Source organism: Coffea arabica, chromosome 4c, assembly GCF_036785885.1.
Source record: "Coffea arabica cultivar ET-39 chromosome 4c, Coffea Arabica ET-39 HiFi, whole genome shotgun sequence".
Classification (NCBI taxonomy): Eukaryota; Viridiplantae; Streptophyta; class Magnoliopsida; order Gentianales; family Rubiaceae; genus Coffea; species Coffea arabica.
In genome coordinates this window covers 12,408,257-12,432,986 of record NC_092316.1, presented here as the reverse complement: position 1 = coordinate 12,432,986, position 24,730 = coordinate 12,408,257, and the positions used below count along the sequence as shown (strand labels likewise).

Here is a 24,730-nt window from a genome sequence, read left to right as displayed (position 1 = left end):
TTAGTTCATTAGTTATGGTAGTGTTTCCTTCTTGTATTTGTGGCTAAACTTAAATGAAGTTGAGGATAAAGATGGAGAGCATGGAGTTCAAGTAACATGGGTGAAATTTCTCCTATCATTTTATTTCTTGTATTGCATCTTATGTTTAGTTATAATACAAGTATGAATCTTTCTTTTGTTTTCATCATCTTTAGTTAAAGTTTATGCCTAGAGTTATGGTTGAACTTGCTATATTTTGTTTGTGATGTTTACTTGGCTATTTGGTGATATTATTTGGAACAAGTTATTTATCACTTTTGCTTATCTAATCATGATTAACTGACCATTAATTATGATAATCTTAAGGTGTTAAGTTTGCAATGAAAATTGAAATTTAACACTAGTTTAAGTAAGTGATAAATCTAGGGAGTACACTCATGAGAGTAGAGGTGCACCTATGTGGCTTAAGTGACTTGTTTTATATAATTTTATAGAAGAAATGAGTTTGTAGTTAATTTCATAATCACGATAGTAGGTATGGCTTAACTACAAGTATAGTTGATTCACTACGAGAGTAGGTTTCACATACATTAGGAAATTACGCCATAACTAGCCAAGATAATAGCATTAACTTAACCGGTAACTTCATTTGCAAGAGTAGTAAGGAATTTCATATCTCTAGGAGTTTTCTAGTGTTATTTTCATTAATTTTATATTTATGGTAGTTTAGATAATAAAGGAGTTCGAAAAACACCGGTAATTGCAATCTTCTCTGTGGGATCGACCCTTAATACCCTATACTCGCTCACAATTCGTATACTTACGATAAATCGCGTGTGAGGTATTTAGAAGTTTATAAATATAAAACTTAATTGTGGATGAGTTAAATTGATATGTATACCCCACGCACGTCACGGTGAGCAATATATTGTAAAATGGAGGGCAGTGATATGCACACCCTTGTACTAGTTGTAGGAGCCTTGAACTCGTGCAACATCTTGGATTGGATTTGCTTTTGCATGATTTAGTGCTAATTTACATGATATACCTCATGAACATTGTGTTTATAGAAGTGTAGACCTTGTGAATTAATCGTTGTAGTTTGTTAATTTGTTAGTATGAGTACAATTAAATCTTCACATTTCTCTTTCTTACATAGTTTGTGTAGCGCAACGAATGTAGTTATGTGAGCTGGATTGCATTCTAAAAACTTTGGTATAGCTGATACTTGCATGCTTCTGTAAGTGTGCACATTGTTAGTGGATATGGAGTAATGTTATATGTTTTGTATGTTGACGTAGTCATGAGTTTATAGAAGTTAGCCTATTGCTTGAATTTGTATTTGGTTATTGGTTCTTAATTATTGTCATGTATATGACATATAAAGTGATAATGAACTTGCTATACTGTTGTTCGTTGGCTACATGAAGTTCATATAGGTATACAATTGGTGTTTGATTAGCTATGTCCTAGATGTAATTGATAATCCTGTAAAACCTTTTCACACAACCTGTATGCTAAACGGGTCACATTATGATAACTAATGTACATGTGGTGATTTTTAGAAATTGAATCTGTAGAAAGTAGCAAATGGAAAAAAGATGAAACTCCACAATTAGGAATGAAATTTGACACAGAAGATAATGCCTATAAATTTTACAACAAATATAGTTTTGTCACAGATACAATATAGCTTTCTTTGCAATCATCAAAGGTACTTGTTATGGCTAACAAGTTGTTGTAAGTGACCTTTTTCACTCACAATATTTTTGCTGTGTTTTGTGAAAAGTTCAGACCTTTTTGGCAATTCCACCAAACTTACATGAAAAAGCAAGCTATATAGTCCTACTATTAGTCCAAGTAACCTATAATTGTAATTTGTTGAAAAAGATTTGAGTATCATTCCTATATTTATACAACTCCCTCCTTTGTTGTGTTTAATTGATAGTGATTCATTTAATGTGTAGGCTAGTTTATTACCGTCGTTACTACTAGAAGACACAGGAATTGCATCCAACCAGCCACAAGAACAATTTTAGCATTGTAACATCGGCCAATAAATTTTTATGCATACACTATAGTTTACTTCACTAGGTAGCATGTATATAAATATTTAGTGAATGTATAATCGAATTGAAATAATGTACACCATGTAACCGACCAAGTACAATGCATAAAAATTGTTGAACATGCAATTATTTGTCTACATGTATATTGCAATTAGTCATCGCAGCCACGTGTATAGTGCAATGGTATGCATACATTTGGAATTGTTATTGGTGCTTTGACCCACTTATGCATCTCCTTGCAGGTTGCAGTGGGTGTGTAATTTTATTTGTATGACTAATACTAATTTGCCTATAAGCACTTTACACGGGGTGATCCATGAGATACAATCAATTTACAATAATGTATAACATGTTAGATGTTAGTTACTTGACTGTGTATATCTATAAAATGGTAGTGCAATGGTGCGCATAACTTTGAAATGGTTATTGGTCCTTTAATCAACTTGTGCATCTCTCTATAATGGATGTGTAATTTTACTTGTATGAAGAGCATTAGTTTGTTTGTGAGCACTTTACACAGGATGATCTATAAGGTACAATCAGTTTACAAAAATGTACATCATGTTAGGTGTTAATTACTTGACTATGTATTTTTGTAAAATGGAGATTAGATATAGCGCAGCAAAAAGTAGCTACATGATTTGGAATGTATTCTAGAAACTTTGGTATAGTTGATATTAGCATTTTTCTGTGGAGTGTACAAGTTGTTTGTGGGTACGGAGTAGTGCTCTATGTTATGTATGCTTACATGGTCATAAATTTACAAAAGTTAGTCTATTGTTTGAATCTGTAATAGGTTGTTAACCCTTACACACTGTCATATGCATACACATAATGTAAGAATAAATTTACTATATAGTTGTTCGCTAGTTACATAGAGTTCATATAGACATACAAATTGGGGTTTGATTAGCTATACCCTGTACGTAATTATTAACACATTATATCTTATTCATCTTATTTGGCAGTATGTCAAGAGCAAAGATATCTTCTTTCGATGAACCAATGGATATCAATCAATGCTAGTGGAGCAAAGAAATTAGATTGGATAATTAGATAGTTTCATTGTGCAAGACTCGTAACACTCGTTAGAATTTACCTACATTTAGTTCTTAATTTGTTACCATATGTTCAATCTATTTTAAAATGTACTAGAGGAAAACATATTTAAATTGCTAATTTTAGATTTTGTTTATTAGTATTGCAAAACTAGTTAGTATTTAAGTACTATATGTTATTAATTTTTTTGATTGTTAGTTCGATCTGTTTTACAATATATCTAAAACAATAACTTCTATTCTATCAATTGGTAAAAAAAACATTTACTTTCTATTGCTAATTAGTAACATTCTAATGTTGTATCTTATGTTGATATTTATTGATTTTTCATTACTAATGTCTTACAAATTGTTTAGTCCATTTTATGATATGTTTAAGAAAATAAAGATTTTTGTTTCACAAATTGATGAAAATTAGTTACATTTGGTTACTTATAAATTACATACATGCTGATTGAACAAAAATTTAACTAATCATCTATCACTATTATGGAAGTAATGGCTTTAGATAAAATTTTAGTTGTCAATATATTATAATTTCAAAAAGCAATAATTGCCCATCAACAAATTTGAAACACCCAATCATAGTATCACTTGTTTCCATTTTTATCAAACCCCAAACTAAAAACCTTAGAAACGTGGTTGGGATGTCAATTTTGGCATGCTTCTATCATTTAATTGCTTTTTGAATAAATATCGTTGGGTTTATTATGTATGATGCATATAAAAATAGCATATACATAAAGAGAGATGATGTGTGATTTAAAATGAAGAATGGATTCTTAAAAAAAAAAAAAGGAGAATGGAGGAGCTTGTTAAGTTTATAAACATAACAAAGTGCCTCTTTATTAGATAATTTTATTATTTACAAATATTTCTAAAAATTGAACAAAAAAATTAACCTAATGTACACTCCAGTTATAATAATCTGTACAACAATTCTAATAGATATATATAATGCTTCAAATAAATCTACAAATTGAACAAAATCTACGATGATTACAATGATATCTACAAGGATTCTTACCTATCACTACATAACATTTTCTATAAATTGAAATTGAAAATTTACAAATGTTGTGATAACAAATCTATAAAAAGAAGGTAAAAGATTTATACAATGTTGTTAGCCGAGTTTCACTTGCTTCATTTCTTCTTCGCAAGTTGATTTCTTCTTTTTCTTTCTAATTATAAATGACGGGATTGGTTCTGCAAGCTCAGTAGTTCCCCCTGCTTATATTTCTTTCATTTCACTTGGATTCTTCATTGTCCTTTGCTTTGCCATCTTACCACTGCTCATGCAAATTATAAAGGTTATTTACTTTGTTCAACACAACCGTTCTCAATGATGTAATATTTTTTAAACAAGGTGTAACTCAACGCGAATTACTAGTAAAACTTAACAATAGAGGTACAATTATTACACATGGGATCCATATGAACAGTAACAAAATATCACACCTCTGTTGTAAGGATGTACAAGAAATTTATATAGAATTACAAAATGTTCAAAAAATATTACATTGTTCAGGGACGGTTGATATGCTTTCTTCTTTCCTGGCATTCATATAACATTATAAAATTACAACTAAATATGATATACTATATTCAAATCTGATTAAGGCACAATAAACATTTAGTACATTTAGCCTAATACATACAAATTACAACCTACACCTATCCAATCAAGTTTAATCCCATAGACTAGGAATGTACAAATAGGTACCAAGTTACAAATATGCGATAATAAATTGTCAAATTAATAGTGTGCACACTTCACCCCACTTCTCTTCCTTTTATTTCTTTTCCTTTCATTATAAATCCCTTAGATCTTACTTTAACAACATCCTGTTACTTCATTGCTGAATTACAACCACATAAAAGTATTTGTCAATTGTCACTAATTGTTCACCAGTAATAATACTTATCCGACATGATGTATAGGCATATTAACTAAGACATCTTGTAACCATTTTCTACCAGTAAGTAAGGCATACTTAACAATATGTACATTCAACCTAACACATAAAAACTAGAATTTACATCAATACCAATCAACTTTGAAGCAATCCATTTCAATCACCATACTGCTATTATACAAACGGGACCACCATTAATATTTGATGCGCACACTTCCTTTTATTTTTTTCCTTTATTGTCAAACCTTCACACCTTTCTTTAACAGGAGCATTATGTTAATTGATTACTAATTTAAAACTATATGAAAGTATTTCTCCACAGTCATTGTTTATTCACAAAAAATAATAGTTATCTAACATGATGTATAGGCGCACTACTAAGACATCTTATAATTATATTTTTACACTACATAAGGCATACTGAACAGTATGTACATTCAACCTAATATATATAAATTATTTCAAATACTCATACCAATTAAGTTTGAAGTAATTCACTTCAATTACTAGACAACTGTTATATGAATAAGTACAAATCTTCAAACATGAGGTACCACTCATTAATGGTTAATAATGTGTGCATTTTCCTCTTTTTGTTGGCCTCTTTTCCTTTTTTTTTTCCCTCCATTGTCACTTCTCTAAGCAGATTTAACATTTTAATGTAAATGGTTATTAATTTATAACTGTATGAAACTGTTTCTTCACTGTCACCAGTTAATTATGAATATTATTTTGTTATCCAACCTTGATGTAAAGGCACACTTACTGGAATATCTTATAATTCATCCTAATCATTCACTTTCCTTACTATTATTCTTAATGTACTTCCTATTTTACTTTGTTGTAATCACCCATAAACACTCAGTAATTCTCTCTACACCATTAAATGTCCCTATTAATAAACACAAATGAAAAATATAACTTGAAAATCTTGGTTTCTTTTATCTGCCTAAAACCTTGACTATATTATTGATCTATTATTGTTATTGTAGACAAATACCCCTGCATATCGCCTAGTAAAAGCTCATTCTACTAATTCATTTGAAAGTTCTTTTTTCTATTTTGCAAACCTTTGGTGTGGAACATTTTCTTTACTCTCCTCCCTTGCCTAGTCCATCAACTAATTTAACTTCTACTATTCAAAAGGTTTCCACGGAGACTACAAGTAAAATAGATGGATACCATTCACCAAAAAATGGAAATTAAGTCATTGGTTTACAACACTGTTACCTAAAGGGTTTATGTGGATGCAATTGGGTGTTTTTCTGTTTCAGATCCCACCACCTTCTACTATCAGATCTCCAACACCTTTTCCTTCAGTAAGTAGTTCTTCCTTCTTCTTAGTGTAATGAATTAATGATTGATGGGTGATAGTATATTCCCACGGCTCTTCTTTGGCACTCCTCGTCTATAACTTTCTTATTCTTGAATGTTATTTTGCCCTGGTTTTGGAGTTATTGAAAAGTTTTGGATGGAGAGTAAGAGATTGATATTTGGAGAGAGAGTTTTAGGTTTTGAATTTTAATGAACAGTCATGCCTAATCAATTTGTGCGGGATTTTTTTTGAACGGAGTTTTGACAGTAGCAAAATATATTAGGCTAAGACAAGTTTTTTTTAAATATTTTTTCATCCTCACTAAGTAAAACGGGAGCGTTTTTATCTCTGTCAACGTGGATGCATGAGGTCCTCTTATTAGAGTTTGTGAGGGGACCGTTCAGGGACGGTCCTTTTGATGACCGTCCCTGCCTCATATCTATCTCGACCCCATTTCTTCCTTCGTGTGAGCACTGGCCCTATGCCATTCCAACACATCATGAAGAGTGTATTGATTATTCCTTTGTGCAATATATTTATATATATATATATACATATATATTTTGAAGTGGGAGTTGGGGTAGGGGAACACCCATTTAAGGTAGAGGGAGAAAAATCCCCATTGCCCTCATCCCATTTCTTCCTCTGTTCCTCTGCATGAATAGGGGTGCTATCAAGCCAAATCGCTTGTGAGTAGCTTGTGAGCGGCCTAGTCAAAAGTTTGGTTGAAATGCAGTTTGACCGAGTTCGACCTCGAGGTCGAACTGCTCGTTATATGTAACGAGTTGAGTTCGAGATCAGAAGTAAATACTTGAGTACTCGATTAGCTTAATTGAGTATTTATATTATTTATATATTATATATTTTAATTATGGAATGACAATGATGGGTTTGTATTTTAATAGATTTACATGAAGTAATATTTAGTAAAAAAAAAAGTGATGGATGTCAAAATGGTAATCTAATAAATCTAAAGCATAAAAAATTAAAAACAAGAAAAGAGAAACTCGAATTTGATACGGCTTGCAATTTACTCTTTTTCGAACTCAAACAAGTCGAGTTCAAGCTTGATTTCCATTATGTCGAGTCGAGTTCGAACTCAAATTTATATACTTGATTGAATTCGAGGTCAAACTCGAGTAACACTATAGTAATCAAGTTTGAACTTGAGCATGATACTATTCGAACTCGACTATGCTCGATAGCATCCCTATGTGTTAGCACTGGCCTCTGTTGCCATTCTAACACACCATGAAGAGTGGATTGATTATTCCTTTGTGCAAATATGCACATTGGTAAAGTTCTTTGACCTTTGTCGATATGGCATAAACTTTTAGTGTTATCAATACAATAATCATTTGGACAAAAAAAAGTTTATGGGAGCAAAGTGCTAATCACAAATAGTTTAGGGGTGAAAAGTGTAAATTGCTCTGAATGAATTATCAATTTGGGGTTTGGTAATATCTTTGCTGTTCATCCCATGTTGCTGCCAGGTTATCCAATTTACTCACTTTTTATCGTCCAATTGCAGCATTTTGCAGCCATTTTATCCATTTTACTCACTTTTATCATCAAAGTGCAGATTTTCTGGATACTTGAAATATTATGGGGAACTGAAAATCACTGAAAAAAGTGGGAAAAAAATGCTTGCTTATACATCAATGGCTGCAGCATCACTATCATCATCACTGCCAATAAACTTCCAAATTGACAGAAAACTATCCTTTAATCTTCAGCTTATTAATCATCAGCAGAGGGCCATGAGAGTTAAGATGGTGGTACGAGCTGGTCGATACACAAGATTGTCTTTGGATACACCAGGGGCTTATCAGCTTATAGATAATGAGACTGGGGAGAAATTTATCGTCTGGGGTGGTGAGGAGAATGACCCTCCAAATTCCCCCATTCCTTCCCAGCAAGTTCTTTCCTGGGAACCCTTTTCATCAAACAGCAAAAGGAGGGGGAATTCAGATGGTGCTGATGATTCAGTTGGCAGCCCAGGTGAGAGCTGTGCATTTCTTTTTTCAATATTTTGGGTTTAAACTTTGTTTTTGTCACGTTAAGGAATCTTAATTTTGGTAAAATATTGCTGATTTAATAGAAAAGTATAGTCTTTTGTACTAAGTTGAAAGCTGTAGGGTGAGTTTGGTATTTAAATGGAGCTCTCTTGAAGGGAATTTTTTCTGTTGATAAATAAATTAGGAATATTTTATATGTAGCCAAAATTTGGCAAGAATCAATTTGGGACCATCGGAATTTGAAAAAATTAGTTAATGCAGATTTGGAATATCATGAGAATGACAAATTTGTTGTGAAATTTGGAATAAGTTGAGTCGTATTTTAGTGCATAACATTCAGGACTTCGTTTTAGTCTTGTCAAGAATTGGTATTTATTTATAAGAACTTAGCAGAGGGTTATGATTTCTTTTGTTTCTTGCACTATTTGCATTTCACGTAATAAAATGGGTTAACAAAAGGAGGCTTGTAAATTTAACGAGATACATCCATGAATTGAGACAAATTATTACCAACTTTTCAAACCATGTGGAAACAGTTGAAATAGCTTTTGGAGACTGGAGCAATTAATTTGGAGCTAGGTTTTGGCTCATTAAATATGCTGGTGTAATTGGTTTCTGAAGGGAGAAGCTGAAGTAAACAGCTTGCAGGGTATCTTAAATCTCACTGAAGTAGAATGAACTACCCTTAGAATAGCTTATCAATTGGCACCTAACTAAAATGTTCCGCACTAAAGGTTTGGGTCCATAACGATGGGTTGCAATGCATGAGATCTTGTAGCACTTACCAATGAGGCCCTATTTCATTAATATTACACAGAAGAAATCAATTATAGATGCTAATGGAATTCGTGATATACTCCTGCTAAGTTTTTCACGTGTCTCTGATCTTCATTATTGATCATCAGAAAATAAGTTGTGATTTACTGTTCATATGTTGTATTAAGATCCTTGGAATGGAATGTGGCTGCAGAGGATGGATGAGAAGCAAAATAAAGACTAGAGTACAGCATTGTTAAGTTGGTACCTAGTACATTTGTTTGTTATATACGGAATCTAGCAAACTGCATGCTGCACTTCTTGGTACTCTAGCAAACTTGCACGGAGTTATGATATCTTGAATATGAATTTCCTGCATTTTGATGCTGCAAAAATTCAATTAATGCTTGAAGTAGTTTCTTGTTGATTAGACATATCATGCTTAGAGAATTAGCGCTTGGCAAACTTAAATTCTTTGACTTCGTATTTAAATTCAAAACCTCTAAGCTTATGAGCATTGAACTGCAGATAGTGCTGTATATGATGGATCATGCGGCTATGCAATAGTACATGTAAAGGAAGAAGTTATTATCAGTCCATTAATCTGCTGCTTCATGCTATGCCAGATAAAATGTTGATCACATTTGTTCTGCTGGTTCAACAGCAGGTAGTGGAGGACTGGCTAGAAGTTTTGGGAGATTAAAAGCTCAGAGAGTAAAAGCTCTTGTTAGGAGAAGTCACAGAAAGATTCAAGAAACCAATGACCTTGATCACCTAGAACAGAATGCACATAACACGCGTCTTCAATTAGCTGTAAGTTCATTATGGCATCAATACTAGATAACTAGTTTAGCTGATTTTTAACTGAAACAGCCTGTTACAGGAAAGCAAAGACATACTGCAAAATATCTTGACTAATGATCATAAGGAACACCATGAGATATCATTTAGACGTGAAACTGGACAACTTCCAAAGGATCAATGTACACCAACAGAAGATCAGCTGTCTGATTTTTCATCTGCTGAATCAGATGTTTCTGTGTCAAGGGCTTCTTCTACCACTTTACGGGGATGGGGTAGTAGGGAGTCAAGGGACATTTATAGGCAGGCCAATAATTCTGCCAAAAGGAGGAATATGAATGATAAGCATAACTTTTTCAGTAAAAAGTCCTTTAAGGATCTAGGATGCAGAGATTATGTTATTGAATGTTTGCGTGGCCTGCATTTCCTACAGCCTTCTCATATTCAGGTATGTCATATTTTAAAATAGATTCATTACTATTTCCATGACTGAGACTAGTAAATTGTATGTGGGAATAGATATTAAAGTTATCTAAGTATATCAGATTAAACTGATGGTCCCAAATATACGAGTCTTTTGGGTTTGCCTCAAGTTGCATTATATGCTATTATTAGGTATTGTTTAAGGATGGAAGAGTCTTATTACTTCCCGCAAATGTCCTTAAGGAGGTTTTTCTTGACATGCTATATTGCATGGATGATCTAGCTACTGTAGAATCTTACACTGAAAATGGAGCCATAAATCGAACCTATAGGCAGAATATACTTTTCTCAGACCTCTTATAGCAAGGACATATGGTATTTGTTTGACTGTGCTCTGGTAATCTGGGTATGCGTAAATGACATTAATTACTTTTAAAGTATAATCCTGCATTTGGGATGATGAATAGACCTTGTCCTAAGCCATGCTAGTTAATTAGAACATTCAGCTTAACTAATATCTGTTCTTGTTGGATGTATTGCCTGTACTCCATAATCTTGATCAGCTGCATGCTCTATATTGCTCATCTCATTTGGTACTATTATTGTTGTAGTGTACTAAATATTTGGAAACAACTATCTGTATGAGTTGTCGATTTAGTCTGTATTCCTAATACAGTAAATTTAGCATGTGCTAATTTCATAAATCCTTCAAAATTGTCCTTTAAGATCATTAGTGATAATTTCAGGCCATGGCATTTGAACCAGTTATTGGGGGAAAGAGCTGCATTATAGCTGATCAAAGTGGATCAGGAAAAACTTTGGCATATCTTTTACCAATTGTTCAGCGTCTTAGAGAAGAAGAGCTTCAAGGCATTAGCAAGTCAATGTCTAATAGTCCTCGAGTTGTTGTACTGGTGCCCACAGCTGAGTTAGCTTCTCAGGTCTGTTTGAACTTAACAGCTGCTTTTCCTATTTATATAACTTTGCGTTCTATATCTTCTGTGCTTCACACTGTTGGCCTTTATGCGTGTCTTAACTCGAACTTTGTCTTATTAAACTCACCTTGATACTAGCCAATTTTAACTTCGTTTCTGATTTTGGAGGAAACTGAAATTGCAAATGCCCCTTATTTTCTCTTATTTCCATTTCACTTTCTTAAAACTGAAACTGGAAAGTGTTCATGTACATTTTTAAGTGGACTGGATTTGCTGTTTGTCATTGTAATTATAGAAATAATAGTGTAGAGTATTAGGTTACAAATGCATACTGTTCATAGATCCTGCACTGCAGATTATCTAAGCGGTCAAGTGCGCATTTAATTCTTGTCTTGATGGACTCATGAAGCGTGGAAACCCTTTTGGACAATAACTTCCTTAAATATGCATGTGATTTAACACAAAATATTTATTCTCTTCATTGCACAATACTCTGCTCTTATAGTGCATTTATCTCATGCTATCGTCCATTTATCGAAACAAATTCCCATCCCAGTTACAGGTATTCTCTCTCTCTCTCTCTCTCTAACTAAGAACTTGAAGTTGCAGAAACTGTTCGATTTTGAACCCTTGTTGATTTTCAAGTGCAGGGATTTTGACTTGTCAGTCAAATTTTCATCTTGTTCTGAAGACTTTTATTTATTTAATCTCCTTACTTTGGCAGTCTATCTTTTGCAGGTTTTAAGTATTTCCCGATCTTTATCAAAGTTGGGCATTCCATTCCGCTCTATGGTCACAACAGGTGGATTTCGTCAAAAGACCCAATTGGAGAATCTAAAACAAGAACTAGATGTTTTAATAGCTACTCCTGGAAGATTTATGTTTCTGATGAAAGAAGGCTTCCTGCAGTTTAAAAATCTCAAATGGTACACAAAATTTCTTCACTAGTTTTGATTAAAGGCTTTTCATATGATCTCTTATTTACAGCAGTTAGACGTGCCTATATTCAAAGTTTAGTAGCATAGGTGTCAGTTGAATCATGAGGCTAATGTTTTGCTTAATGGTCCCATACGTGGTGACTGAAAAAATATATAAGCCAATGATATAGATAGGTCCTATCTTAATGTCTTGATTAAGTAAGATGCCAATATGAGATGAATATGAAAACATGTATTATATGGTTGGATCTTGATATTCTATTACTTTAACTGTACAAATGGAAGTTTTGGGATAGAGCAAAAAATTTCAGCAGTAAAGCATAAAATATTCATTTTCAATGAAGAAAGGATCACAAAATTTTACTTTCATTCCCTGGAAGTGCTTTTGGCATGCCTGAAACACGTTAAAAGCTTTAGCTTGTAAAAGAGAAAGGAGGATTAAGTACGACTCCCTATACGCCCACTGGTTCCTTTCCCCTCTATCTATATCCAAATTAGTCAGAACATCACTCAACAAGTGCATTGCTGCAAGACCATTTTGTTGTTTACTTTTCGATTTTGGTACCATTCAAGGAGAATTTTGGATGCTTTGCTTGCTTTTAAAGGATTCTCTGCAGTTTATATGTATTCCACCTTATGTTTTCTATTCTTTCCTTCTCCATTTTTGGTAGTTTAAATTCAAGGGATCTCCTTTACTGCAATTATCATTCAAATGCAATCTCATGCAATATATAATGAGTTACAAGAAAAACTAATATCTTGAGATGTCTTTTATGTTTACACTTTGCTCTTTCGCATCTGTCTATTCTATAAGGACATGGATTTAGTTGCATTTGGCCATAATGGTAATAAAACTCGAACAGACAATATTGCTCTTCTTCATCCCCATGGAACAAAAGAGGTGTTGGCCTCATAGTGCTTGTTGTCAAGTTATACAAAGAAAAATGTATTGATCTTTTCTGAAGCCCTAGTGGGTTGTTTAATAGGAAGAGGGAAGTACAAGAACACTGAATGCAGCACAAGTAGGCAGATTATAGCATCACTTTATGGAGAAATAGATTGTTAGGCATTAATAGATGCTAATATCACTCATAACTTTGTCTTTCAGTGCTGTATTGGATGAGGTAGATATACTCTTCAATGATGAAGATTTTGAGCTGGCATTACAATGTCTAATGAACACCTCACCAATCACAACACAATATCTGTTTGTGACAGCGACTTTACCTGTTGAAATCTACAACCACCTTGTTGAAGCCTTTCCTGATTGTGATGCTATAATGGGGCCTGGTATGCACCGTACAAGCCGTGGCCTTGAAGAGGTAGGTGGTTATTCTTGTCCAACATCTTGTGTGTCCAAGCATTTTTTGCTAACTTTTAACAAATATATGGATTTCAAAATTTAAGTGGGAGCGTCATGATTTCTATTTATTCATTGATTCATCTATTCAATTTTCTTTTTGGTTCTTTCCCTTCTAGTTTGTCATCATGGTTAGAGGTTCCTGCTCGGAAGTTCCTGATACTCTTCATACGTTTGACCATTTTGAAGTGTGCGCAAACCATGGGTACATTTCACTTGGAAAATTAATAATTAAAAATTTGATCAATTTCATGTTGGAAAGACTGAAATGGAATTTATTTGGATGATTGGAGTCATCAATGTAATCAAGTTATCTTGTTGCATCTAAAGAACAAACTAACCAAGTCAATGACAAATGAATTATAGAAGGAAAATAGAAATGAGAATTTTTGGTTTGGTTCAGGAACTAAAAAGATTTTGCATGGGTCTTTAGGTATTATTATTCGTGCTGTCTTGATCATGGTTGACAAGATGTCAAACTCATTAGGCAGTTTGCTGAAGTTTAGGGAGGCTTATATGAACAAAAGATGTGGGTATCTGAGACAAGAAACTAAGTTCTTGAGGAAAAATGGATGCATACCAAGAATAGAATTAGAATTACGTTATCACAGAATTTCATAGGCTGCTGTTTTCTTGCTGTCTTGCTGGATATATGTATAAATGGTTTTCTGATGATGCTTTTGGAAGTCAAGAGCAATAGGTAATATGGTTGAATTGGATCTGGCTGGAACTGAAGGCTTGATTACTCTAGTGGTCTTGCTGTCCTTCTAAGATATTCCTTTCTTAATTGTTTTGTGCTATTTTTGATATCAAGAGTATTTGGTATAGTGGTCTTTTTGTTGGCCAGAACTGATGGCTTGATTGGCATAGAGATTGCTTTTTTAGTTTTAACCTTAAAAAGACCTGAATTTTTTAGTACAGTTAATGCATAAGTAGAGACTTCTCTATTGAGTTTTCTAATAGTGAGTAAAATTAGGCTGCTTATGAGCTTTTACCTAGTGTCATTTGGGGATAAGCAGAGGATAAAAGTCTTTTTCTACTGTCAACTGTCAAATGCTTGAAATAGTGATGTGACAGGTGCTTACTCCAGTTTTCATGTGAAGGTGGATTTTGGCATTCCAGTAATTTAATATGTTTTTGAAATATCCTTTTTGTGCCAGTTTGCTTTTCTAAATTTTGTCTGGAGAAATCATAACATATTTGGTTTTTTTTTTCCTAATTACTAGCTAATAATTGATTCAAATTCTCAGATACTCGTAGATTGCAGTGGAGAAGACCCAGCAGAGAAGTCTCCAGAGACAGCATTTCTGAACAAGAAAAATGCTCTTCTCCATTTGTTGGAGGAAAATCCAGTAAATAAGACGATTATTTTCTGTAACAAGGTAAGTCTACAGTTACTAAAGTCATCAAGTGCTTGATGTGTCTTTCTATAATGAAGAATTTCTGTTTTACAAAATATGTGATGCAGATTGAGACATGTAGAAAAGTTGAAAATGTGCTGAAACGAATTGACAGAAAAGGGTCTATGATTAGAGTATTGCCATTCCATGCTGCTTTGGATCATGAAACACGGCTTGCAAATATGGAGGAGTTCCGTGGCTCTCAGATGAAAGACAGTGCTTCATTCTTGGTGTGCACTGACAGGTGTTCTTTTAATTCTTTGAGTTCTAGATATGTTTTGTTTTTGAAATTTCAAATATACTGATGACTTGTTGAGAGTCTGTGATAATGTTCAGTTACTCTCATAGAAATCAGAATAGGTTTATGTTGCAAACTGATTTTATGCTATTGCATAATATTTTGTAGAGCATCCAGGGGGATTGACTTTGCAGGCGTGGATCATGTAGTGCTCTTTGATTTTCCTCGTGATCCCAGTGAATATGTACGACGTGTTGGGAGGACTGCCAGAGGTGCCGGAGGGAAGGGAAAGGCTTTCATCTTTGTAGTTGGTAAACAAGTTTCTCTTGCACGGAGGATAATTGAAAGAAATAGAAAAGGTCATCCATTGCATGATGTGCCATCTGCATATGAGTTGATGACTTAAGACTCAGCATGTGCAAGACAGAAAGGTTCTTTAAATGCAAAAATCCTTTTCTTTTCTATCTGCCTGAGGGTTGGAGTGGATTGCGACGTGCACTAAGAAACATAGGCATCGACAATGGAAAGTTAGGAAGCACACATACACCTGCAAAGAGTATTCTTATGATCTAAAATTGATCTCTTTTGGCATTTAGGCTTTTGTACCTCATTTTGGTTCATGTGTGTCAGCATTGTTGGAATGCTATAGCCTTGACACATAAGCATGCGAGGTGCTGCAATTGTTCATGATTACAATGGCAGCACAAGTGCCGTTTTCCTTTCTTGAAAATCTGTTGGTGTTATTCCCTTCGGACTCTTAAACGCGTTCAACTTCTGTTGCAATGCTGAATGCTGTTCACCCTTTTATCGAGTCCCGTTGACATCATAGTTTTCAATTCTTCCTCTCTTTTATTTTATTTTGAAAACTAAGAAAAAAGGAGAGAAAATACTCTTCTTCATATTCTTTTGGACTATACAATGTACAAATATATACAAAAGTGTAATTTAATTTATATTTTAAAATCATGCTAATTTAAATCAATTTATTATCTAATTAATATTTGATATTATAATCAAAGCAAATCAAATCTAATCTTTTCTAATATTTACAATATCAAATCAAATTATATATTTATGATTTCTATAATATCAGATCACATATCTTCAACACCCTCCTTCAAGATGAAGTATAGATGTTAATCATGTCCATCTTGTCACAAATATAATCAATTCTCGGACCATTTAGAGGTTTAGTAAACATATCAGTTAACTGCTTTCCAGTTCTCACATGACTAGTTGAAATCAAGTTTTGTTAAATTTTTTTTATGAACAAAGTGACAATCAATTTCGATATGCTTTGTTCTCTCATGAAAAACTGAATTTGATGCTATATGGATGACAGCTTGATTGTCACACCATAACTTCATTGGAAGTGAATTATTGATTTTCACCTCACACAATAATTGATGTATTCATATAAGCTCACAAGTGGATTGTGTCATAGACCAGTATTCAGACTCTGCAGTAGAGCGAGATATTACATTTTATTTCTTACTTTTCCATGATATCAAATTACCTCCAACGAAAACACAATATCCAATTGTAGATTTTCGATCAATTTTAGAACCTGTCCAATCCGCATCTGAGAAGCATTCAACATGAGAATGACCATGATTACCATATAGTATACCAAGTTCTTGAGCTCTTTTAAGATAACATAAGATTTGCTCTAAAACTACCCAATGGGTAATTCTTAGTGAGAACATAAATTGACTCAAAATATTAATCGGATATGCAATGTCCAGACAAGTTACAATAAGATAATTCAATTTCTTCACTAATCTTTAGTACATTACAGGATCTGAGAATAACTCCCCATCATTTGCTGTAAATTGCATATTGGGGATCATTGGTGCACTATATGGCTTAGCACCTAACTTTCCTATTGTTTTTAAAAGATCAAGAACATACTTCTTTTGGCATAAGAAGATATCTTGTTTACATCTTATAATCTCAATGCCTAAAAAGTATTTTAACATACCCCAATCTTTTGTCTGGAAACGCGATTGAAGAAAATTTTTAAGAGTTACAATACCTGCATTGTTACTACTAGTAATAATAATATCATCAATATAAACAACTAATAGGATAATACCAACTTCAGATTGTTGATAAAAGACAGAATGAACAGAATTACACTTCTTCATACCAAACTCTTGAATCACCTCACTGAATCTTCCAAACCAAGCACGAGAACTCTGTTTTAAACCAGATAATAACTTTCAGAGTCTACAAATCTTACCAGACTCTTCTTGAACAACAAATCCAGGTGGTTGCTCCATATAAATTTGGCCTTGCAAATCTCCAAAAAGAAATACATTCTTAACATCTAACTAGTACAAAGGCCAATTATTAGTAGCAGTTAGGAAAATAAATAATCGAACAGAGGTGAGTTTTGCTACAGGAGAAAACGTGTCTGAGTAATCCACCCCATATGTCTGAGCATCCCCTTTTGCAACAAGATGAGCTTTGAGGCGAGTAATAGAACCATCAGGATTGACGTTAACAACAAACACCCATTTACAACCAATAGCTTTCTTATCTGTTAGTAGATGAATCAAATTCCATGTACCATTTTTGTCCAGAATCATCATTTCTTTCTCCATAGCAGTCTGGCAATCAAGATGTTCCAAAGTCTCAAATAAGTGTTGAGGAAGAGATATTGAATCTAAAGAAACAGTAAAACAACGCAAGGAATGAGACAAATAGTCATATGAAGCAAGAAATTGAATGAGTGCACAGTCTTTTATCTTTTCTTAAAGTAATAGGTAAATCAAGACTGGAATTTGGAGATTGAGCAAGCGGTGGATCAAGACTCGAATTTGTAGACGGAGAAGATGGTGGATGATGTGAGTCTATGTATTGAGAACGACGAGAATATACTTAAGTAATTGGTGGTCTTGTAGGAATAGTTGTTGTAACAGTGTAGACTAGAATATCATCTTCCCCCTTACTACTGTAGACATTAGACTCAAGAAAAAATGGATGTGTCTCAAAAAATGTAACATCAGCAGATACTAAATAACGATCTAAAATTAGAGAATAACATCTATACCTTTTTTGAAAATGCGAATAACCCAAAAACACACACTTGAGAGATTTGGGATCTAATTTAGACACTTGAGGACGGGTATCACGAACAAAATAAGTACACCCAAATATACGTGGCTCAATGGGGAATAAAGATTGGGTTAGAAAGAAAATTGAATAAGGAATCTCACCAGTAAGCATAGAAGATGACATGTGATTAATTAAGAAACAGACTGTTGAAATAGTATCTGCCCAAAATTGCTTAGGAACCTTCATGTGAAGTAGGAGGGCTCTAGCAAATTCTAATAAATGCCTATTTTTTCTTTCAACAACACCATTTTGTGGTGGTGTATCAGAACATGAAGATTGGTGAAAGATTTCATTTTCTGATAAATACAAATTAAAGGGTTTAAAAAAGTACTCTTTTGCATTATCATTTCGCAAAATGCGGACAGATACATTGAATTGTGTTTTTATTTCAATACAAAAGAAACAAAAGAATCCGAACGATTTCTCATTAAATATAACCAAATAACATGAGAGTAGTCATCAATCAAGGTGACAAAATATTTAAAACTAGATTTAAATACTATTGGACAAGAGACCCATATATTAGAGTGCACTAATTCAAAGGGGAATGTAGCCCGTTTATTGACTCTAAGCAAGTAAAGCAAATAATGATGTTTGACAAATTAGCATGATTCATAATCTAAATTGGATAAATTCTGAAAATTTAAGCATAACTTCTTCAAGGTAGGTAGAGATGGATGACCCAAACGACAGTGAATTTCAAGTGGAGTCAAGATGGAGGAACATGCAATAAGTTTCGGTAATTTTATTAAAGGGGTTTCAAGTGTATATAAGCCGCCAGACTCATGCCTTTTACCAATAATCTTCCCCGTCATAAGATTCTAAAAAATACAATATTTAAGAAAGAATGAGACAGAGCACTTGAGAGTTTTTGTAATTTTACTGACTGAGAGTAGATTAAAAGAAAAATTAGGTAAGCACAAGACTGAATATAAGGGGATAGATGACATAGGAATTACTATACCAGAACCCACAACTGAAGGACATGATTCATCAGCTAAAGTAACATTTGGATAATCTTTGTTAGAATTAAAAGAGGAGAGGATACCTTTATTACTAGTCATTTGATCTATTGCACCGGAATCGATGACTTATTTGTTAAAAGATGACACAAGACATGTAGTAGATTTACCTGAATGATCAATAGAAGGAGGATTGGTACTAGAAGATGGGTTAGCAGATTTTTGTGAGGCCTGAAACTCAGTAAAGTGGGCAAACTCATCAACAGAGATGAGTATGGATTTGTCAGAAGGCACATAATTGTTTTCCTGGATTGCGAAATTTGCAAACGGGATATCCTATTGAGGTCTACCATGAAGGTCCCAACACGTACGTATGGTATGGCCTGATTTCTTACAGTGATAATAAACTCGTTGATTTAAGTTATATTGTCCATGACCAACAATCCCACCAGTCCCATTTTTGCCACTGTTTCTACTATTATTTCCTCGATCAGCTCCACTTTGACTTACGAGAGTACTAGTAACATTAGAAATAGACAAAGATTCCTCGATTTTTAACACTCATATAAAAATATCATGGAGGGAAACAATCTCTGGGTTAGAGAGAATTTGTGTTCAAGCAGCATCAAAGTCAACCGGGAATCTTGTAAGAAAACTCATTAGAGCCATTTGTTCCCATTGAAACTGTTGAATTTTTACATCAGTACTAAAAAGAAGGAGAGAATTCAATTTCTCATATACTCGTTTAAAATCTATAAAATATTTTGTAAGGGATCTTTGCTATTTTTACGGATGGTAAAATTCCTTGTAAATGTCATATATATGATTTAAATTACCCTTGCCAGAATACAAGAAAGTCAAATAATCCATAAGATCTTTAACGAATTCACAATGATTGATGAGACTGACTATTTTATTATCAATAGAGTTTTGGATCTGCAAAATAATTTTGCATCTTTTCTTAGCCAAACCTCCTTTTCTTCCCCATCAACGGGTGGGTTATCAGTGAGATCTATCGATGTTGCGCAGATATATCCGAATAGTTTTACTCCAATTAAAAAAAAAATTTCACTCAATTTGTATTCAGTAATCTTTGATGTTGTAGGAACAATATCAAAAATTACTGTTTTTATCTCTCTACTACTACCTTTCATATCTGTCATTATAATTCACACAAGAAAAAACTAAAAGTGACTTAATAAAATCACGTTAAAAGACAAACTGATAACAAAGGCTAAAATTCTGATACCATGTAAACCAAGAAAAAGGGAGAGAAAATACTTTTTTTCATTTTCTTTTGGACTACACAATATACAAATATATACACAAGTGTAACATAATTTAGATCCTAAAATCATGCTAAGTTAAATCAATCTATTACCGAATTAATATCTGATACTATAATCAAATCAAATCAAATCAAATTTTTTCTAATAGCTACAATATCAAACCAAATAAAATCATATATTTATGATTTTTATAATATCATATCACATATTTTCAACATATTTTATTTGTTATTTTTGCTTCGAGTTTTCCTAGACTCTGTCATAATTCTTTGGCACCATATTCAGATTGATGAAGTCTTGAGCAATCCATTCTGTGGTAATTTTGTCTGGGATTCAAACACTAGATGGATAGTTTAAATCTATCTAGAGTTAAAGAAGCTCGCTACATCATTGTTGACCTCTCTGTTATTGATCAAGGTCGACTAGTGAATCATCTCTTTCTGGGCAACTGGGCTGTTTTATGCTCTCTGATTGTATCTGCAAGGCAAAAGCTTACCTCACATATGCTGATTCATGGTGATTTCGTTTAAAGGTTCTAGTTTTCTTGAGATTTAGTGCAATTGGCATGTAAAGTGATAGGTCATAATTTGTTGCTAAATTTATAATTTTTTTTCCCTTGATTTTAGCCAATTATTGTTTTAATTGTCAGATTCTACTCATATTTGGTGTTTTATGTTAATTGTAGGGCATTGGAGTAAAAAGTGCTAAAATGGGTGATTTTCTTGGAGTTGATTGTCAAGCGCAAGTTTTCCAATTCAAGATGGAATCTACGTGGAGTATTGGTTGAAAATTAGGAAACTGCCACTTTTTATTAGATGTCTTATCAGGAAGCAATTGGCATTATTCTTGTAGTTACCTTAGTCAATTATAATTATAGTATCGGTTGACCAATTAATTAGTAGTCATTAGGTTTCTTCTCATGACTGTTGGAAGAGAACCGCCACTTGCTTTTGGCTTGTCGGTTGGCCTTTTCATTAGTTTTAGGGAAAAAGATAATTGCAAGCTCCCAACGGATTTTCTTGTAAGTGTGGCGTGTTCTCCACCAATGGAGAACTAATTTCATACTTCTAGTCAGGGGACAACTGAAGATTTGGTTCAACAATAATTGTGAGATCTAAATTATTTTAATTGCTCCTCCATTCATTGGTATTTGTATATTTTCTGCTTTTATTGGCTATAACTATTGTGTATGATTGAATAGTTACGCAATATTTAATTATTCACGTAGTCCATTAGCTAATTGGGGGTAGTTGAATCCGTAATTGTTCGATTACTCTCATTCCGGTAGCAATTGACATAATTTGGTTTATGTTAGAAAAACGTATAATCTAATTTAAATAAACTCCCGTAACGTGTTTATTGATTAGAGTAGGGTTTCTTTAGTTTCTAATGCAATTGAAAAAATTAAATCATATGGTTGTACCCAGGATTATTCCTAAATTAGGGAAATAGTCAATGATCGTAACTTGACTATCGAGACAGTAAGGAGAGACTGACTGTCAAATCGTATCGGCAGTTAAAAACCTACTTATTAATGAATGTTGGAATTATATTTGAATCAATGATCAATTGCATGAACCATCTCTGAAGTGTATCTTTGGCTAGAGTTTTCCCAATTATTCCTCTCTATTAATTATTTTTCGCAATTGATTAATTAAGTTAACAATTCATTAGCGTTTAATTCTCAAACCCCTCCCCGGTTTCGCCTTGACTTGAAAAGGAACGAATTTATTCCTAGTCACTGAGGAGATGACTCTGCTTGTGCCACTATCTACGAGTTAATAATTTTCTGTCAGCTAATTAATTCTGGTATATAGGATTAAGCAAACTTTTCGGAGTTAGGGTAAATCAAGTAACCCATTGCTCCAGTACCTGGAATTGATTGTTGACTGCTTTTGATGGTAGTTAGGTTTTTATTATTACACAGACTCGATACCTGTCAGAAAGTGTTATGAGATGGTAAGTTTGTCCATGGATCAGTTGTCAAAACTTTACATGCAGCATTAGAGTAGGAATCCAAACTATATAGAATCAATTGTACAAAATTGTTTAACGAGTGGGCTTAGATCTTCCCCAGGTGTATAATAAATTATATTTGATATTATTAATAAAAGGTTTAAAGATGCAGAGCCAGCAGGTGTCCCCAGTTTCGACATATTCTTTTTAGCCCTTTGAAAATTTTGAAGATTTTCATTGAAAGTCTTTCGTTTATCCCTTAAAATTTTGATAAAGTTCTATTGTACCCTCTATAATGTATTTGAGTTTACTATTGTTAATTGATTTATAAAATTCAACTTCTTATTAATTGTTTTAGCATTGCATACTAACTTGTTCAGAATTAATCTATTATGTCAAGAAAAATTTCTTAAAAGTTAAATTGTGTATACCTTTCAATTAATTATTGCATTCAAGTTCATTTTTTCTCTACTAAATTTCGTGTTTAAGTACTTAGTTTTACATATGTACAATCTTTTATATATAAAATCTAAACTAATAAAATTGCATATTTTTACAAAGTTCTCTTTGTAAATGTGAGACCCCGAAATTTTATTTGTCTTTATAGCTCTTATTTGAACTTACTTGCATTAGATTCTTAGTTGTTTGAATGGTTGAATTTGAGTCAAGAGAGTGAATTTTGTTAAGAAAATTTCATATTTTCAAGTTGTTAGAAAATCTGAAATTTTCGCAGGAGGCTCTGCGTAGTTTTGGAAAATTGGCTTTAACTTTGTATAGGAAAGTCGGAATTGAGTTCCGTTTATTGCGTTTGAACCTAGACTCATAGGGCTACCTACGGTATAAAATTTAGAATTTGATTCAATTTTTATAAATACCAGAAAGTTGGCAAAGGTGACTGAAAATTCTGCCCTGCACAAGTAAAAATAGGAATGTTATAGTAGATTACGGTTCAATTTAGACCAACTTATGAATTGAATCTCTTTGAGGTGTCTTCTAAAGATTATTAGTGTTTCAAGTCTAGTTTTTAATCAGCCAAGTTGTATGAATTTTTGACATTTATAATTCAAGTTATGATTTTTCTAAAGGAATGGCGTAAGTTAGGGTTTTTTTGTGCATTTTGGTAGTGTGATCACTTGGTGAGATGTGTGTACTAAATTTGGTGGATAAGAGTGAATATTAGATAAGAGGAAGTGTGTGATTAGAAGTGCTAATAATAAGTTAGTGAATCATAAGTTAAAACACAAGTACAAGAGAGTTAAGGAAAACAGACTTGAACCAACGTGCACCGTTTGTTACCAATTGAGTACACCATTTGACCACTACTTTCTTACCGTAATCTTCTTGTTTTTATTTCACCTAATCCTCCCTAAATTAACCCTTAAGTCAGCCACCATTATTGATGAAAAGAAAAGGGAGAAAAGAAAAATAAGAAACCATCTTGTTGCGACAAATGTCGGCCATCCAAGGGTTGGTTGACCAAGACTATTTCTTCCTTCTTATCTTTCTTCTTGGCCAATTTTTGCTTCATTCTTGAGAGCTTGGCCAAAATTTTGGAGAGGAAAAGAGAGGAGAAAACCTTCAACTATAACCTTGAATCTTGTCTTGTTTGAGTTGAAACCGCAAATCTAACCGATTAAACTTACATCGTGGTGCTTAGGAAGTTAGGAGTGGTGAAAGTCTTGGGAGAAAGAGCTTGGTTCTTCACTTTCTTCAAGTGTTTTGGAAGGTATAAGTTCCTCCATTTCTTGTTTCTACCTTAATCTTGCTAAATATGCTATATAACCTTTGAATCTTGGAATATATTGGCTGATACTCTAGTTTGGTGGTGATTCATGAAATTTCAGCTAGGGTTTGATAATTTTTAGCCTTGATTATGTTGTTTAACTATCAAATGTTGGTATTGAGCTTGGATATGGAATTTGTGAGATGATTAGTGGCTTGATTGTGATATTTAGCCTTAAAAGATGAAATTTCAGTTTTGTCAAGCAATTTCCAGCTTTGATGAGTAGTTTTAGGGTTGATATGCAAAATTCCAACATTTGGTGATGAATTTCAGTTATGCCCTGTTTCTGGACTCAACTTGGGCCGTGAATTTATTCATGTTTTAGATAGGGATTTGAGTTAACTTTCTACCTACAAAATTTCAGATCAATTGGATCATTTTAACTTATGTTTTGGCCAGAGCACTCTGGAC

General features: G+C 33.3%; 1 protein-coding gene across 3 annotated transcripts; it reads left to right on the top strand.

The window, feature by feature from the left end:
- Positions 1 to 7,814: 7,814 nt before the first annotated feature.
- LOC113738436 (DEAD-box ATP-dependent RNA helicase 50) lies at positions 7,815 to 15,939 on the top strand. 3 transcript variants are annotated; one of them, XM_072046052.1, is made up of 10 exons: positions 8,203 to 8,341; positions 9,643 to 9,686; positions 9,782 to 9,927; positions 9,998 to 10,363; positions 11,085 to 11,279; positions 12,012 to 12,199; positions 13,320 to 13,533; positions 14,822 to 14,953; positions 15,040 to 15,215; positions 15,378 to 15,939. In XM_072046052.1, the coding sequence occupies exons 2-10, from the start codon at positions 9,665 to 9,667 to the stop codon at positions 15,613 to 15,615; spliced, it is 1,677 nt and encodes a 558-aa protein (XP_071902153.1). In that variant the 5' UTR covers positions 8,203 to 8,341; positions 9,643 to 9,664; the 3' UTR covers positions 15,616 to 15,939. The 3 variants fall into 3 exon arrangements, with proteins under 3 accessions (XP_027121439.1, XP_027121438.1, XP_071902153.1); XM_027265638.2 differs by lacking the exon at positions 9,643 to 9,686 and having other exon boundaries at positions 7,815 to 8,341; XM_027265637.2 differs by lacking the exon at positions 9,643 to 9,686 and having other exon boundaries at positions 7,815 to 8,341; positions 9,779 to 9,927.
- The last annotated feature ends 8,791 nt before the right edge of the window (positions 15,940 to 24,730 follow it).